The sequence below is a fragment of the Hippocampus guttulatus genome, chromosome 5 (assembly GCF_054856545.1).
Source record: "Hippocampus guttulatus isolate MCC_2025c chromosome 5, RoL_Hgut_1.0, whole genome shotgun sequence".
Classification (NCBI taxonomy): Eukaryota; Metazoa; Chordata; class Actinopteri; order Syngnathiformes; family Syngnathidae; genus Hippocampus; species Hippocampus guttulatus.
Window position 1 is genome coordinate 1,091,661 of NC_141265.1, and position 17,543 is coordinate 1,109,203.

Here is a 17,543-nt window from a genome sequence, read left to right on the forward strand (position 1 = left end):
GGGCCCCGGCGTCATATGAAATGGCCGATGCACTTCCAATATTTCGAAATGTTATCTTTACCTTCTTGACACAATACTGATCATAGTCTTGTTCAAATCTCTTGAGAAGTGCTTTCTTCAGGATTTCAGCTTGAGGAAAAGCCACGTCCTTCAATTTCTGCAGGACAAAAGGAATGGGAGAAGCAAGCAAAAAAAAAAAAAAAGGTTTGAGAGAGACATTTTGTGTGTACCTTTTGAGTGTCCTTTTTCTCTGGAATATTTGCCGTTTTGTAATCCAGATGCTTGGGAAGCTTTTCTACGAAGAGCCTATGTGGGGAAGTGGAGGTGGCAGGGGGGGGGGGGGCGGACAACGAGAAGGTCAAGATCCCGGGGGAACACCTCCACACTGTCCCGGGGGAAGCTTCTCTTACGTGATGTACTTATTGTAGAGGACGAACGCCCGCTCAATGCTGCCCTCCTCGGCGTAGATGTTGGCCATGCGGATCATCTCCATGCCCGAGCGGAAGTAGCGGCGCAGGGGCACCTGGTCATTGATGTCCACCCAGCTCCCCTTCTTGGTAAGGATGCGCACGCGCTCCTCCGGCGGCAGACTGATGTCGCTGTGGTCCGCCATGGCCGCGGCCCAACCTGGAACACTACAAACATGAAGGCCAGGGCTGGAAAGATGAATTCAATAGCTCAAATTATTCAACAAAAGGTTAACTGTCTGCCTCAAAATTTCAGCGGGGTTCATTTTTCCCCCCACACGGGGGCCCACCTATACATGCTCATTTGTTTACAGATGTAGCGCGAGCCATATACACTCAAAGTCACGGTTTACTACAGCAGAATGTGAGATTAGCAAACACAAGAGGAGGAAAAACAATATCTGCACCTCACGTGCACTTTAACGAGGTTAGAAATGTGTTTTTCAAAATATATCACTCGACTAATTGATTGGATAATCTGTTTAACATTTAATTACGAACATATTTGATAGCTGCGGCATTCAAAACCAAGCATTCACAATTGGGATGAGGGAGAACAATTTTCCCCCAAATACCCCCTAAAATGAATTTAACATAACTCAAAGGGACAAAGTGTTGTTTCCACCTGTTGCCATTCATACGCCAGAAAAACTGAACAAAGCCAGATTCCACATGGACTTAGTAAACTTCTCAGTAAATTGAGAAGAGATCATCTTTTTTTTTTTACCTACTTCGTGTGGAAGTTTTGTCTGGTGATGTCCAGTGGGGTTTTTAGGGTAATGTGCAATGTGAGCCTTGGCTCAATGGGAAACCCTGTTCAAATGTAATGTACTCGACAGCTAAAGTGTTTGAACTTGAGACCTTTCCAATAACGGGCCTTGAATGGCACTTTTTCACTGCTGGATGTGTAAAAACACAATTGGAATTTGAAGTCTCACTTAATTGCCACTTTTCGTGTGTGACAAACGACACAAGGTTTGTTCAAACGTCATGTAATAATAGCACAACAATCGGAGGGGTATGAATATGTCCCATATTCAATTTAGCTACCTTTCTCTTTCATAGTGTTGCAAAATGTCAAATTATACACAGTCAGTTGACTGCATGCCAGTGATGTCGCGTTAGCAGCGTGTAGCTAACCTGGCTACTATTTTTCGACATAAACGGACTAGAAAGAGCGAACGAAACGTCCGCATCGGCGTTCTGGTTACTTCTTACCTGGTCGCGAGGTAAAATGGAGACCCTACATATATCGAGCCCAAATCGAGATCCAACGACTATCCGACCCGCAAGCCTGATTGATGGAAGGGACTGCGCTTACTAGACATCCGAACACTTCCGCAATCACAACAATATACAGATGACGCATTGTTACGTGAATGTGGGGGCGGATGGGGTTGGATGACACGGAGCATGCGCCGTATACCGTCGACGTCTAAGTGGAGAAACACAAAGATGGTGTCCACGGTACGGGATCACATGTTCTTTTCAGCGTTTTACTGCTCTTTATCGTTTCCTAGAGTAGAAAACCACATACATGTCTTTCGCCCTCCAAACATGTCAACTATTTTATGTTTTAATGCGAAACGGGTGAATTCAGAAGCAGTTTGCGATGTGACCAGGGTGGGCTCCATGATAAAAAGCAGGGCAATGAAAATAATCGATAATTATGTTTTAGAATATCAAATAGATTCCAGGTCCCACTACAATTGATAAATAAAGTTTAATGCTAACGTCCGAGCGATTATTACACATGGTGGCTCGTTGGTCTAGGGGTATGATTCTCGCTTTGGGTGCGAGAGGTCCCGGGTTCAAATCCCGGACGAGCCCGGCTTTTTGATTAAACTGTTTTTTTTCAGCACGAAGTAAGTTGATAAAATCTATTTCTGCCTGACAGTAATACAGTACAATAAACATTTATGCATACACGCAGAGCAAACTATAAACGAGGTTTTTTTTTGTTCCTCTAGGGATGTTGCAATACCCAAGTGAACCGCGTGGAGTACGTGTGACGTCACGCCGGAACATAACTCCAGCGTGCACCAGGCGTCTTTGCTCGCTGCTGAACGTTTTATCCCAATGGGAAGCGCAAGTGTTAAAATGAAGCGACGGATTCAGACCATCGCCGCTATCTGACACATTCCCACTCCCCCACCGTTCGCCTGCAGACTAAATGTGATCTCGCCGGCGTGTCGTGGGACGGCTGCCGTGGACTGCAGCTGACGTCAAGGCTGCTCTGGTGGCAGCATCCGCGGGCAAGGTAAGACAGCTAATGAAGGACTGGAAGCTAATGTACTCTCCGTGCTCGCTAAGCTAGCCGCACAACGTCACCGAGCGGTCTTGTCAACTGATATTAATATTATTTTAATCCAAAACGTAAAAAAAACGTAGCAAGCTGTCGTGATTGCACTGCAGTCCGTGCCACGAGGACTTTCAAAGGCGATCCCTTTTTATACTTTGAAGCGACTGAGCATCAAAGTCATTACGTGGAAGTCAAGATCAAGTCTTTCCCCTGTGATACTAATACAAATGTTACCGGCATTACCGCCACCTAAAGTATCATTTTGTTTTTGTTCTAATAAACGACCAAAGGACACGTAGCTATGGATTTGACATTGATGCAAATCATACAAATCATACAAATCACACTGGTTAAATCCAAATACTGTTAGTTGGCCGTTTTGTAGTGCCGGTCAAATGTCTACTGAGCCAAAAATCGGAGTCAAGTAAGGGCACTGTGACTTAAGAATAATATGAGTGAAATAAAAGTTTTTAAAAAAGGCCTCCAAATAACCACCGCGGTGACCCGGGATCCGAGTTTGAATGCTTTACGTGACCACAATCTTAACTCAAAACACTCCTATCCCAAATCATGTTTTCTCCGTTGCAATAGAAATAAAACAATGAATTGATTAATCAAAAACGAATTATTATCAATGTAATGATCAATTACTTTCAGAATCGATGAATTATTTTGAGCAATTATGATTAAGTGTGGTACAAGAACCACTCTTGGTACTTTTGCCATGGTGCTGTTTGTTGTGTATTTCGTGCCTTGGTCACCTCGGGCGCAGTATAAGACAATTGGACTGGAGCGTTAGATGTTCTCTTGTCGGCATGGCTGTAATATTCATTCTTTGGAGAGGATAAAGAATATACGCCTCTAAATATTGCAATAGTAACTTTCTACTTGTGTTGCTAGACTTGGCCATTTTGTGTTCAGCTGCCTGTTGCTTTTAACATGAAAAAAAAAAAAGATTAGAAAAAGTAAAGTAACCCTAAAACGTATTGTTTTTCCATTGGACTCGCATTTAAAACCCTGTAAGACCCAGACATGGAAAAGAAATGAGCAAAAAAATGTATTGCCCGCTCAGATATTGTATAGAAGGGATCTGATGGAGAAATTATGTATTTTTTATTTTATTTTTTTACGTTTTATTAACTTTTTAGGAAAATGGTGTCTTCTTGCAACGTAAAGACTTAGTGGTAGCGGAAACTCACTCTGTCCGTTCAAATTTCCAGAATGTGAAAGCATTTACACACGGGATGGATTGTTCGTTTCGGCCCTTAACGGGAGCCAAATATTATAAGGAATAATGCTGATCCTCGTTTTATCAATTTAGTCCAAGCACACCAAATCAATCGAGCATTGTGGCAACCCGCAATGTATGGCCTCTCCACCTCACTTCTGGTGGCTTTGTCCCGGCACTGAATTTTCTGCGCCGGGTCTGGCCCGGCCGGCAAAGGACGATGACACAAGCGTCACTGCTCGGTTGTCTAACCCCTTGACAGCGCAGATGTTGCGCTTCCCTCCCTCTCCCCTCTTTTTCCTTGAGCTCTTTCGAACCAGCCGTCTGAGTAAAACCCTCGAGGAAGAGTGGAGGCGAGCGTCCTCACGACATCACCTGCCAGTCCGAGCTCAGATTTGACTCTCCTCCCATCAACACTCCCTTGCTAGACCTTAAAGTATGCCAGCTATTCCGGTTCTCGCCCCATAATTTCAATCCCCACGGGGCGTGGCTTGCCACGCCACGCATGTACTGTACTCTTGAATGTCACTGAAGCTTCCCTTGAAAGAAATCGCCAATGCGTCCACAGTAGTTGTGCTCTTTCGGTCTCACCTGCTCATCCGTGTGACAAGAGCGGTGATCGAAGTATCACCATTCCGGTACGTACCATCATTCATTCATTCACTCACACACACACACACACACACACACACACATATATATATATATATATATAAAACACACACGCACTCTGCTATTGGCTGGCAACTGGTTCAGGGTGTCCCCTGCCTACTGCCCAAAGACAGCTGGGATAGGCAACACCCCCCCCCCCCCCCCCCCCCCCGCGACCCTAGTGAGGATAAAGTGGTTCGGAAAATGCATGATTGAATATGTATACACACACACACACACCGCTGTCCATTTTTTTGTCTTTTACTTTTTATTTTAATGGTCTGTCCGAAGTGCGGACACAGCACAGCGGTCATATGCAAATTAGTCAATCATCCTCGTGTTGTAATTGCGTTATTTCACTCATGCAGGCATCTGCTAGAACGCTTTTTTCGACCGTTGTGCTAAAAATGGTCGTTGTCAATTGATTGATTTTTATTTGCAAAAAATAAATTGGGCAACTATTTTTAATCGGATAAATGAATTGCGCGCTTTAAATAAATAACAATTATTTTATTTGAAATAACATAAATTCAACCGCAAATAATTAATGAAATAAATGAATCACTTCTTTGTGCAGTTATTTATTTGACTAAAAATAACTAAACAAATATTGAATGAGATAAACCAATACGGGCGGCCCGGTAGTCCAGTGGTTAGCACGTCGGCTTCACAGTGCAGAGGTACCGGGTTCGTTTCCAGCTCCGGCCTCCCTGTGTGGAGTTTGCATGTTCTCCCCGGGCCTGCGTGGGTTTTCTCCGGGTACTCCGGTTTCCTCCCACATTCCAAAAAAACATGCATGGGAGGCTGATTGGACGCTCTAAATTGTCCCTAGGTGTGAGTGTGGGCGCGGATGGTTGTTCGTCTCTGTGTGCCCTGCGATTGGCTGGCAACTGATTCGGGGTGCCCCCCGCCTACTGCCCGAAGACGGCTGGGGTAGGCTCCAGCACCCCCCGCGACCCTAGTGAGGATCAAGCGGTTCGGAAAATGGATGGATGGATGGATGGATAAACCAATACATAAGATAAACCAAGGGTGGAGGGAGGGGGGGGTGTTTAGCTGCTGAATTTGTGCCACCAATATTTCGTGGGAGACTCGGCCGGATTTTTCAAATGTTTTCTGGAATTGTGTTCTCGATAATTCGTCTGTTGTCAATTAAAATTCGAACACGTTGGTTTCGCACAGGTCTGACCAATCATGTTAATTATCGCATCAAATATTCCAGTCGTCTGGATAATGTCAACAAGCGACGGGTTCAGAAAGCAAAATGATCCCGGCGCCAAGTATGCATCTGCAATGTCAATGAATGGTGGGCCTGACAAAGCCTTTGCTGAAGCGGCGCGGGCGGCGGCTAATGACAGTCCTGCCGCTGACGACTGCAAGGCGACCCCCGATAATTGCTGGGGGGGTGTCGCTCAATCACCCGGCAGCCCACCGGGATAAAAAAACGGGAGCAAGAGATGACGATATCCTCTTCTTGTGAGCGCTGTGAGAATCCCGTCAACGCCGTTGGCGACCTTTGGTGTCTGCTCGGAACTTGTTTGGCAGTCAACATTCCCGTCTGGACAACGGGATGATTTCTCGGCCCCGTCACATTAAATTCCTCGCGATCGGAGCGACTCGACTTGGCGCCAAACTCCAAGGTAGGATGGTTCATTGTGACCAAAATAAGGAAAAAGAAGGGGGGGGGGGGGAAAGTCTTGGAGAAAATGTGACTATTCTCGAAACGCTGCAACTTTTTCTAAAATATCCAAGTCGTCGCTTGGGGGGCAAGGGGGGGGGGGGGAATCCAGTCTTTATCGTCATTATAGAGATGAAAAGTACGACTTGAGTTCCAGAAGACTGCAACTCAATTTCCGTCGTGTTTGCCTCTTTTATTTGTAATGTGTTTTATCGAAAACAATGAAAGCTTTTTAACTTCATAAATGTCTTACTTATTCTCAGTGATTTGACCTTTTTTTAATTGCAAATATAATATGACTCTATTGTCTGAAATGTTTTTGTCTAAGCAAATATGAAAAAAGAAGAACCTCCCCGCCCAGCAAAAATAAAATACGCCTTTTCCAAAATATACAAAATATATTGCATTAAAAGGCCAACTTAATTTTTGCAAGATTCCCACTCAATTCCAAGAGCATTGCAACTTTTATGAAGAAAAATACACCTTTTTGCTTCCATAAAATATGAACAGGAATCTCCCCAAAAAATAATCTCCAAAATATCTTTCAGACATAAAACAAAAAAAATAATCATATTTTTGAAGGGGGATTTTATTGTCGCGATATAATTTTTTTTCTCCGGAATAATAATTTTAAAACGATTTTTAAAAATTAAACAATATGGCATAACTCTTGTAGCACGCTAACGTTTTGTTAAAAAAAAATAGAAAATTATCTTGGTCAAAAGTCTGATATAATTTTCATAAGATTACACCTTGAATCCTGTATTATGACGACTTATGTAACGGGGGGAAAAAAACACAAAAAGAGGATTTCAAAAAAAAAAAAAATTCCCCAGACATTTTGGCTTCATGACGTCAAAATTAATGATGTCATCTTTTTTTTGGTGGCCTTTTTCACGAGTGACCTGGTTCGGCCGTCACTTTTCCCAGCCGCCCGCTTCAGATGTCGACGGGGCTGGAGGAAAGAAAAACCGTAGCAATTTTCTGGCCTTTTGTTGGCCACCTGCTCCGGTGGGACGTGTTAGGGTGAGCTTAGCTTTGCTCTGTGCTTTTGATGCGATTGGATTTTGTTGGGTACAAGTGTTGTGTCTGGCTCCGGTCCGCTATCGGAACGCTGACGACTGCCAGCCTGCCCTCGGCGTCCGCGTTATCTGCGGCGCGCGCCGCAGATAACGGGCCTCGGACAAGCAAGCGGACTCGCCGACTCCGCCGCTGACACTGATGGCGCGTCGCCCTTGTCATTGTTGATCGGACGCCGACGCAAAAGCAAACGTCTGCTTTTAGTCTCGCACTTTGGAGTTCCTCATGGGGGAGAAAAAAAAAATGATGACGATTTTAGTCTCATTTAATTCGTGATTTGTCTTGTCCTGTTTGGAGTCGCCACAGGGACTTTATTCGTGTTCACTGCCTGCCTTCATTATTGGCAGCCCTGCCTAAGATGTATTCAAAAGTGTTTAAAAATTATTTTTTTTTTTTTGCGGAAACATATTCTCGTGCTAAAAATTGTATGTTCTCCATATTTCTCGTACGTTTTCAGCAATTCACTTCATATCTTTAGAAAGAACTCTCTAAAATTCACAGTACAGCACACGGTCTTTATTTGGCAAGATGCAATTTGGTCGGCATCGTGAGTTGAGCCGCAAAAAAACAAAACGAAACATTGAAGCCAAATAATTCCATCTATTGTTTGGGCTCTCCCAAGTCATCTCTGAAGAGCGGAAAGTCTGCCGCGGCCGAAGAATGTGTCACTCTCTCGTGATTGTGGTCTGGTTCGAGGAGCTAGGCTAACACTAGTTCCTTGTTTGCCATGTGACTCGTTAAAAACAAAAGAATAAACACTCCCAAGGCTCAGCCGTAAATGTCCTCGTCTTCAAATAAACAAGTCAAGTAAACGAAGCTAAGTCAAGATGAAATTAGAATCGCAATCGGTCAGCCACTTGAACATTTTCAGGGGCGTTTTGGGAGCACAGCTCGACAACTGCTTGCATTGATCAAAATTTCTAAAGTGGACAGTTGAAGCATCCCGACGAACAAACGCATCTCAAAACCAATCTGTCGTTTGGCAGTCCAGTAGGGTCAGACTGACACAAGAAACGCTTTGTGGCGATTGCGTCGAATTCTCCACAATCGACAAATGCGTCACTTTTTGAAAACAAAAAAAGACCGCGGGCGCTCTCTGTTTTTAGTTGCGCAACGTGCACCCGCTCCGAGTAGTCAAAACACAGCGTGTCACCAAAGATAAGTGGAGCCCCCAAAACTGCAAAGTTGAGTCCATGTGCTCTATAAATGTCCTTGAAATGGCGGCGGAATGCTCCAATGTGGTTTGCAGAGGAGGAGCTTTTGACACTGAGCTTGACTTCATTGCCAGCGTCAAGCGGGCGGTCGCCGTCCTCCTTCCGACGACGTCCTCCTTTTGTCTCCTGTCTCCCACCTAGTCCAAGCCGCTGAAGCGCCGAGAGACTCCCAACCCCCCCCCCCCCCCTCTCACCCCACCCCCCCTGTGGTGAGCCTCTCGCCTGTGACTGAATGAGCCTGTTTGTCGGGCGCGAATCAAGGTCCCATCTGTCGAAAGTGAGCCTACGCGCACGCTGCATCTTGGCGTGGGGCCAAAATGGAGGAGTGCGCATTTATGAAGCGCCGTGCCGTTGGAAAGATCAACAACGGTTCCTCCCACCCGTATTCAGTTCCACTTCAGTCACACTGTTGGCATAGAAGTGCGGCGCGGTCATTTCGCTCTCAAGTGGGAGCTGTGAGCCTCGAGTCGCGAATCGGCCTGAGTTGATTTGGTTCACTGTTTGGGGATTGACCAAAAACGCAGACTCGAGTGATTCGTAGGCAAAAAAAAAAAAACGCAGGTTTGGATGATCTGTCGGCGAATTCAGAGGAAATTCCGTCCGCCCCTATGAGTTTGCTTTCCGACACGAGTGACAAAGTGTCGCGCGGCGCCGTCGCGTAAGTGCTAGCTGTCGGTCTTGAGGCGACAAGTCTCGTCGCACTTCATTTCTAGGCTGACTTGCGTTATGACTCACAGGAAAGGCTCCGGGGGCGTTAGTTGCGTTAGCGTAGTGGAAAAGGGCCATGACTCAAGTTAAAGGACGAACCAGAAACATCGACTCGCGTGACTCGGCAGAGACGTCGAATTCTAGACCGAGGTGATTTTGGTTCCTCGAGTTGAGGGAGGCGAGCTGGCTGACCGGCTGCCACGCTCACTTCACAGTTCTGAGGGATTTGTTCGAATGTGTGGAACTGCGGCTCCCGCCCACTTTCCAGAAACATGAACTCAAGGTTGATTGAACATCTAAATTCCCCCCGAGTGGGTCTGAACGGTTGTTTTCGTCTACTTGTGCCCGCTGATGGCCGGCGACCGGTTCAACGGACTCTCTGGAACCACCGTGGCCTCATCGGATTTGGTTCAACGACTCGCGTTCACGAATTGGGTTTTAGTTCGGTGTAGTCAAACGAGCCCAAGGCGGGATCCCGCGTACTTGAGTCGGACAACCAAATAGCGTGAGACCACCGTGTTTCAGACGAGTCGGAGAACTCCAACTTCTGCTGAGTTAGTCGAGTGGCCGAATCAAATTGTCTCTTGTCGCAGGGGGTTCCGGAAGGGCAACAAACAAGGGACGAGTGTCGTCATTATTGTGAGATGCCGTATCTCCTTCTTCTCGGCAGATACAAGTCCAGCCCGCGCAGCAGCCATGTTGACGGTCTTCCGTCACGGCCACGCGGCTTCCGGCATACTCCGATCACTGCCCGTCTTGGTCCTGGCCTTTGTCCTGCCGCTTTGTCAAGTGGCAGCTCAGGAGGATGTTCGGCGCCAGTCCCCGGCCCAGGTTCTCGAAGACCTGCTGGCCCGCCACGGCGACAACAGCACCATCACTGTGCCACAGTTGCGCTCCCTACTGGCCCTGCTCAGCCAGGGCGACGCCGACGCGCTACGCCAGAATGTGACGACCACGACCGCGCCACCCAAACTGAACAACTCAAAGGTAAGAGCGAAGAAGTACCGGTTGGTTCCAAAACGACCTGGTCGCATGAGTCAAAGTTGTATTGAATACAAAACAATACATCCTGATTTAGAAATCAAGAATCACTAGTCAGAGCTCAATTTGAGGCATTTTGTGAGACCTCTCTCCGGGTACTCTTTAAGTTAGCTAAAAACCAGCTGACTCAAGTCACTGGACTCGTCCGAAGGTGGATTTGAGGAATTTAGCTCCCACCGATGACTTGTTTCCCCGCCGCATATTTCGGCGGCTTAATGTCGCGCAGGATTGCCCGGTTGGCCCGATGAGCTTGAGCCTTCAAAGTGGTCAGGTGGAAGGTTATTCCCAGTTCACACGACTGTTATTCTGCTTGCAATATCCATCACTGCCCCCCCCCCCCCCCCCCCCCCCCCAGTGCTTGCCGGAGGACACGCTGGCCATCTACAGCATGGGCGAGCAGTCTCGCCTGGACGGGCGCGGCTTGCAGGAGTTGTGCCCCACCATGCTGCAGCAGTTGGACGCCGGTGCGTGCCGAGCCCGCGCTCAAGACCAGCTGGGCAGCGACACCTCGCCGAGGCCCACTGATAGTGAAGGTACAATGTCTCAACAGCTTAATTTAGGGTTTGATATGGAGGCTCTCGCAGGGCTCGCCGCATCCTGAGGAACCCAAAGCACCCAAAGAGGAAACCACGAGGCTTTCATTGGAAGTTACTTGAAAATGAAACGTCACACACGCCTAGCTGTCTAGCTGTCTGTCCAGCTATCAATCCATCTAGCTAGCTAGCCGGATGGATGGCTAGCTAGCTAGCTTGAGGAAACACTTTAGCTAGCTACCTAGCTAGCTCGCGCTCTAGCTATTTCCTGGAACTCTTCCGTCCAATGAAAAACACATTTCCCCAAGTTTCCAGTTTTTTTTTTTTTGCATTGTGTTTTGACTGACGTTTAACACAATGTGCCCACTTTATTGGAATTGGAATTTGTAGTTTTGTAACAAATGCAAATTAGACGGTGGCAATATTAAGTCTTTTTCTTACATATGGCCTACATCACTTGGTGCTGCCCAATGAAAACCACCCATGTCGTCCGGATGTTTGGAGTTTTCCAGGAGATGTGTGCTTTATTTTCACTGGATGACATTATTTCTGGAAGCTTTTCTTCAAAGTCTCACACTGGAACCTCGAGGTGGCTCATTGTCTTTGGTGTTTTTTTTTTTCTCGTTGCAGAGCTTCTCCTCTTTTTGCATTGTATCTAACGTGAGCTTGTGGAGTTTGTTGATGCCTTCGTGCGACCCCCCCCCCCCCCCCGACCCCACTTTGCATTCCGCGTTACACCGCTCGGTTGCACAAAAGGACGGAGAGGTTCCCGCAAAATATTGCACCCTTCCCTCAGGCTCCCCTTGCGCCTCGCTTCTTTTCCTTCCTGTCTTTGTTTGTTTCATGGTTTCTCTCTTTCCTGCTACTTCATTGTGTGGAAAAAACACTGGCTTCTTCATTTGGGCATGAATGGCAAGTCTGTCTCTGCTCTTGAGTGGTTACGCTTAATTTGACTCTCCCCCCCGCTTTTTTTTTTTTTTGTCAACGGGACCTAAGGTGCAAACACCTGGATAGACAAAAGCATCACTGTGTGCGGGAGTGCGTGGCTGAAGCCTCTTTTACTCACTTGAAACAAAAGACAAGGCCAATCGGAGATTTTACTGTCGAGTTGGAATTCATCACTCTGTACCTTTCACGCAGAACCCGGCAAAGGGGGCAGAAGTTCAAACGGCTTGTCTCCGTGTGGGCGCCACCACTCCGCTGAAGTGCGTTCATTACCAAGCCAGTCGCAATGTTTGGCCATGAGCAAGAACCGAAACGGACGGCCGCTTCGGTCAGCGCGGCAAATTAGCCGCGGCGGCTCAAGCGTGTGAAAGTCTTACACTCGGACTGAGATCGATAGCGCGGCCGTCAGCCAAATCTGCGAGTCCGTCTTCAAATGCAGCGCGGCGTATACCCGCGAAGGCGTTCTGAAGCCAGCGGATGAATCCTTGAAATCTTCAGAGACCTTCGACGGGTTGCGTGAAAGGGGCTCGTGTGTGTGCGTGTGTGTAATTTGACCTTCTTTTTCCTGTGTAGCGACCGAAATGAGTTGACGGGTGGAATGGGAGGAGCCACTGTTCTCATTCCCCCCTCAGGTGGTGCTTTCATCCGATGCAATCACTAAGCTCGCGTTACTAATGAGCCCTCTGTGCCCCCTCCCCCCCCATCCCCCGTCTTCTCTCCACCGGCCGTGGTCGGCGCTCAGTGTGGGGCTACGGGTTCCTGTGCGTGACGCTCATCTCGCTGTGCTCGCTGGTGGGGGCCAGCGTGGTGCCGTTCATGAAGAAAACCTTTTACAAGCGTCTGCTGCTCTACTTCATTGCGCTGGCCATCGGCACGCTCTACTCCAACGCCCTTTTCCAGCTCATTCCAGAGGTAGAGTTCCAGCTGTTGTGCAGTCAGACAAAAATAGAAGAGGTCCGTGTTGCGCCTCTCGCTCGCTCTTCGTTCCGATTCATGGTGACAATGGAAAAAAAAAAACGGAGCTGTGAGAAGCAATCCACAAATCAAGAGATGAAGTCATGCCCTTTTTGTATCATGAAGTGAGCCCATGCTAATGCTAATTGAGCGGCGAGGAGCGCCTTTCAAATTGCCTCGAGTGAGCGAGTGCGCCATCAGATGAGGGGCTCAAAGCGTACCAAGCAGCGCACTCCACTGTACTGTACGACTTACAGACTTCATTGAGCATGAATAGCTGTTTTTCTCCGTTGTTTCAAGATAAGGACACTTGGCCTACCTCACTTTATTACGTCACCAAGCACATTGTCCTTGTATTGAAGATTTGTTCTTCTCCTCCCATGTCAGGCCTTGGGCTTCGACCCCATGGTCGACTTCTATGCGTCAAAGTCCGCCGTGGTGTTTGGAGGTTTTTACCTCTTCTTTTTCACCGAGAAGATCCTTAAGATGCTCCTCAAGCAGAAAGACACGGTGAGTGACGTTAACAAAAAAGATCAAACAAAAAATACTTTTTTGGGGGCGAGGGGGGAAACTTTCAGAGAGTGTCAAAGAAATCCTCCACATGGCGGGAGGTCCTTGATTTGATTGAGTGGTTGTCCGCCCATCAGGGTCGCGGCCACGGCCACAGTCATTACTCCAGCGCCGAGCGCTACGCCGCACCCGGCCTAGACTTGGAGGAGGGCGAGAAGCTGCAGCAGAACGGGGAGCTGAGCGCCGGCCGCGCTCCGGGCAAAATGGACGCCGGCGAGGGCGAGCTCATGCTGCACTCCTCGCAGACACCGCAGGTAAGCCTTCGTGCCAGAGCATTAAAACGGGTGGACAAACGTAACCGCGAGCCATTCCGAGAAAGCGTGTGCACAAAAATCATTTATGAGTCACTAGATAGCGAGAGTAAAAGCATACTTGGTCGACAATATAATTCAACAATTGGCTTTTGGAAGAAAGGGTAGAAGAAATAATGGGGTGGGACGCCTGAAAAAAAAACTCTGCCACCCCCCCAAAAAAAAGAAATAAAATCCAGAGTTACACTTTGAAAGAGTGACTGGATAATCCAGTAAAAAAAAAACAAAAGTAAAGGCCAGATAAATCAACCACCCCTGAAAAGAGTGTAGAAGAAATCATCATCGTTTTTATTTCCCCCCCCCTCAATATCAGGACGCGCAGAGCGCGGACGGCGGTGCCGGCCGGGCGAGCAGGAGCGGCGGCTGCCATTGGTTTAAGGGGACGCCCTACTCTGACATCGGCACGCTGGCCTGGATGATCACGCTGAGCGACGGCCTGCACAACTTCATCGATGGCCTGGCCATCGGCGCCTCCTTCACCGCTTCCGTCTTTCAGGGCATCAGCACCTCGGTGGCCATCTTGTGCGAGGAGTTCCCTCACGAACTGGGTGAAGACGAAAATAACTCCGCCGCTTGTTTTATTTGCATCCGTTTGACCGCGGACGTTTGAAACAAAACTGTCGTCTTGAGTCACGAACACAAGTTGTGAAACTCTTCTTTGTGTGGGTCTGCCCGACGGTGTATACTGCCCCCCGGTGGCCAAGTCGTGTACACCGGAAGGCGCCTCAAGGAGTTCAATATGTCGCACAAGTGGTTGAATTCTTTGGATTCTATTTAAATATCCGTATGTTTTCATACTGTACAGTATTATAGCATGCTATTTTTAAAAATTCAATTATTATTTTTTTGCTGCTGCTGCAATGGATTGATGTCATTTCAAAATATTCACCAGCCGCACGATCCAAAACGACATTAAATCAAGTCTGAAAGCTTATAAAGCTTTCCAAAGGCTATCGCCAAGACTATGCCCCTTTTTTGTAACAAACGTGTCAAGTGCTACTTGCAGCTTCTTGTTATGAGACGAGCGATACGTTTCGCCGACGTCGTTCTTCCCTCTTTGACATCCGTCCTCGCCGTCCTCCAGGCGACTTTGTCATCCTTCTGAACGCCGGCATGACCATCCAGCAGGCGCTCTTCTTCAACTTCCTGTCGGCTTGCTGCTGCTACCTGGGGATGGGCTTCGGCATCCTGGCCGGAAACAGTTTCTCCCCCAACTGGATCTTTGCCCTGGCGGGAGGCATGTTCCTCTACATCTCTCTGGCAGACATGGTCAGTCCCATCTTCTTCTTTTTTTTTTTTTTTTTTTTCTCAAATGATCTCCCCGAAGTGAAGATTGAATAATCCTGAGGTCCTCACCCCGCAGTTCCCCGAGATGAACGAGGTGAGTCGCGAGGAGGAGGACGCCGGCGGCAGCAGCTTCCTGCTGACGTTCGCCATCCAGAACGCCGGCCTGCTGACGGGCTTCGGCATCATGCTGCTGCTCACCACCTACTCCGGACAGATCCGACTAGCGTAGATGCCGTTTGGTCGGCCGGCGTGCGAGTGACTGCCGACGGCTAGCCTTTGGGAAGTGAGGAGAACAAAAGGCCTCGTGACTGCGGCATGCTTCTATTTTTTGGGGGGGTTAAGGGGGGGGGGGGGGGTTCGGCTCCCAAAGCAAGCACACTGTTTCTTGTTTTCAATGCGAAGAAGAAGAGCGCCGTCTTCTTTCATCTTGAAAAATGACGGTAAACCTCTCGCCTTCGCTTTGTTTTTTCTGAGAATATGAAAGTATAGGAATAAAAATCTGCGCCCGTGCGGGGGAACATGATTGTTAGAAAGAGCCTCCGATCACCGATTTAAAGTGACGGCGCCGACCAAAGATGACAAAAGGTTCTCATCGCTTTTTTATTTTTCAACAAAAGGTCCAACGGCTTAGTGGCCAATGCTAATAGCCGTACCAACTTGTTTGGAACTTTGGACACGGACATCTTCTCGACTACACTACAGTATGCGTGCGTGTGTTCGTGTGTTCGTGCGTGCGTGTTCACCAGCAGTTTATCCAGTGGCCGAAATGAAGTCAACATATCAATTTGAGATTGAAATAAATTCAAATGCAAGCAATTAATCTCAACTCAAGTGCATTTCTCGAGCACTTTAAAAACAACCACCGTTGTATCCAAAGTGGAGCAAAAATATTTGAATTGATTACAAGGTTCAACCTGTTATGAATGACATTCCCAATCGAATTAATAGACAGTTTCATGTATGTTTTTTTTTAATTTGAATAAAAAAAATCACTATTATTGTAAACAATACTGAGGGACAATTTGTCTACAATGACTTTAGTAGGATGTAATTAGTTCATTTGTATTAATAACGATGTTGTAAATGTCAATGAATGTGTGATTCATTGAGGAAATAAATTCGCGTATGACCTCATCGAGTCAGTAGCTTAATAATTGACATAATTATGCATAATTATAAACCGACAATAATCATGCAAGACCATTTGAGAATGTCACATTTGTTCAGTTTACTCCATGAAATACAATGTGAAATCTTTTTTTCCTAGGCACCTCTCCATTCGCTTGTCAAACCGGGAAAAAAAGGGTCATTTTTTTCACGCTTGCATCAATCAATGGTCAGAAGACTGTTATGACAATTTCCTCCAATTGTGGTTAGCATACTTTGCAATTGGTTCATGTGTATTTCAATTTGGCATGAAAAAAAAGACATGTATTGGACTTGGACATGATACGAACACACACGCACGGATGCACGCATGCACGCACGCACGCACTTTGGTCACATTTTCTTTTTTTCTGGGCTGTGTGCTTGACAGTTTATTTACAGAGAGTTACTGATGCAGTTTTTTTGATATCACCAAAAGAAGATGCAGTCTGACTTATCAGCGGGCTCGACCGACGTGGATTTTTTTTTCAGGCCGATTCCGATATTTGGCACGATAAAATTATGATCACCGATGAATCAGCCGATTAATTTCACAACTATCCACCTATCCATTTTCAACACCGCTTAAGTCAAGTCAGCGTTAATGTCAACCTAAAGGGGGTTGTTGTTTGGAGCCTAAATTTAAAAACGATATCACGAATAAAAATCTTTTTTTTTTTTTTTGGTCCCTTTATTGTCAAAACAGTACAGATTTAAGAATTGCAGGCAGAACATTTTACAGTTTTACAATACTTGCAAAATCGTCTACACCCAGCAGATTTATTAATTAATTTTGGGGTGTGGGGGGGGGCGTGTTTGAATGCCATTATGTTAGTCATATGTTGGAATTTGTTAATACAACGTATGTAAAAAATTGTTAGAAAAATTGGCCATTTAAAAATTCATACGTTTTTTTTCCAGATTTAAAAATATCTCCTGATTAATCTGTAAATGGATTATGAGCTCAGTTCCATCGTTACTGCTGCTTGACAATGAAAGTGCACATGGGAGATTATTTATTGCGGCTTTTGACAGCAGTCATGAAAGCCGGTCATTCTCTTTTCCTTTTTTTTTTTCTTCCAATGTTGGACTAGTGTTGAGTTCATGTAGTACATGGGAAACGGTGAAAAAAAAACATGTGGAAGCAGGCCTGTGTCATACTTTGTGTTACTGTGAATTCCAATCAACTGGATTGATAGTTCACATTTGTGATCATTCAAACTGTCACAAAACACCCTTCAGTTACAGTTTTTATATTGGGGAAAAAAAGTAATTTTCCAAGAAAATCAAGACTGTGCTGTTTATGCGGACTTTATACTTGACCAATAAAAGTAAGGTTTTTCCATGCATGTGTCAGGTTACTTTTGAACAAAATGTAAAAGGCAGACATTCTGCATCAGTGCCTATGAATTCTAATCATTTTGAACT

The 17,543-nt window shown here is 46.5% G+C and overlaps 2 protein-coding genes and 1 non-coding gene across 7 annotated transcripts in view; 2 read left to right on the forward strand and 1 right to left on the reverse strand.

Annotated features, from left to right (window-relative positions):
* Nucleotides 1-1,828, reverse strand: part of LOC147204577 (STAM-binding protein-like A) — a 5,724-nt gene extending 3,896 nt beyond the window's left edge. Inside the window, exons 1-4 of one of the 3 annotated variants that reach the window (XM_086110399.1) lie at nt 1,686-1,828; nt 411-627; nt 231-306; nt 62-157 (exon numbers count right to left, since the gene is read on the reverse strand). In XM_086110399.1, coding sequence (XP_085966525.1) covers nt 62-157; nt 231-306; nt 411-613 — 375 coding nt within the window. In that variant the 5' untranslated portion in view covers nt 614-627; nt 1,686-1,828. Of the gene's footprint in view, nt 1-61; nt 158-230; nt 307-410; nt 657-1,685 lie in introns of all 3 variants that reach the window. The other 2 variants (XM_086110397.1, XM_086110398.1) reach the window with 2 other exon arrangements.
* On the forward strand, nt 427-17,462 carry slc39a14 (solute carrier family 39 member 14). 3 transcript variants are annotated; one of them, XM_086110393.1, is made up of 10 exons: nt 427-557; nt 2,438-2,727; nt 9,999-10,315; nt 10,725-10,902; nt 12,590-12,759; nt 13,189-13,311; nt 13,449-13,625; nt 13,996-14,230; nt 14,767-14,951; nt 15,046-17,462. In XM_086110393.1, exons 3-10 carry the CDS (start codon nt 10,025-10,027, stop codon nt 15,196-15,198), a joined length of 1,512 nt encoding a protein of 503 aa, XP_085966519.1. In that variant the 5' UTR covers nt 427-557; nt 2,438-2,727; nt 9,999-10,024; the 3' UTR covers nt 15,199-17,462. The 3 variants fall into 3 exon arrangements, with proteins under 3 accessions (XP_085966519.1, XP_085966520.1, XP_085966521.1); XM_086110394.1 differs by lacking the exons at nt 427-557; nt 2,438-2,727 and adding an exon at nt 8,972-9,278; XM_086110395.1 differs by lacking the exons at nt 427-557; nt 2,438-2,727 and adding an exon at nt 9,395-9,478.
* trnap-ugg (transfer RNA proline (anticodon UGG)) lies at nt 2,226-2,297 on the forward strand. Its single transcript has one exon. It is a non-coding gene; the product is annotated as a tRNA-Pro (tRNA).
* Nucleotides 17,463-17,543: the final 81 nt, after the last annotated feature.

What these genes read in the sequence shown, in the direction of transcription:
- slc39a14 (XM_086110393.1), top strand. Translation starts at nt 10,025, where the DNA reads ATGTTGACGGTCTTCCGTCACGGCCACGCGGCTTCCGGCATACTCCGA. An exon ending in CCAAACTGAACAACTCAAAG is followed by an intron (nt 10,316 to 10,724) that starts GTAAGAGCGAAG and finishes CCCCCCCCCCAG; the next exon opens with TGCTTGCCGGAGGACACGCT. An exon ending in GGAGTTCCCTCACGAACTGG is followed by an intron (nt 14,231 to 14,766) that starts GTGAAGACGAAA and finishes GCCGTCCTCCAG; the next exon opens with GCGACTTTGTCATCCTTCTG.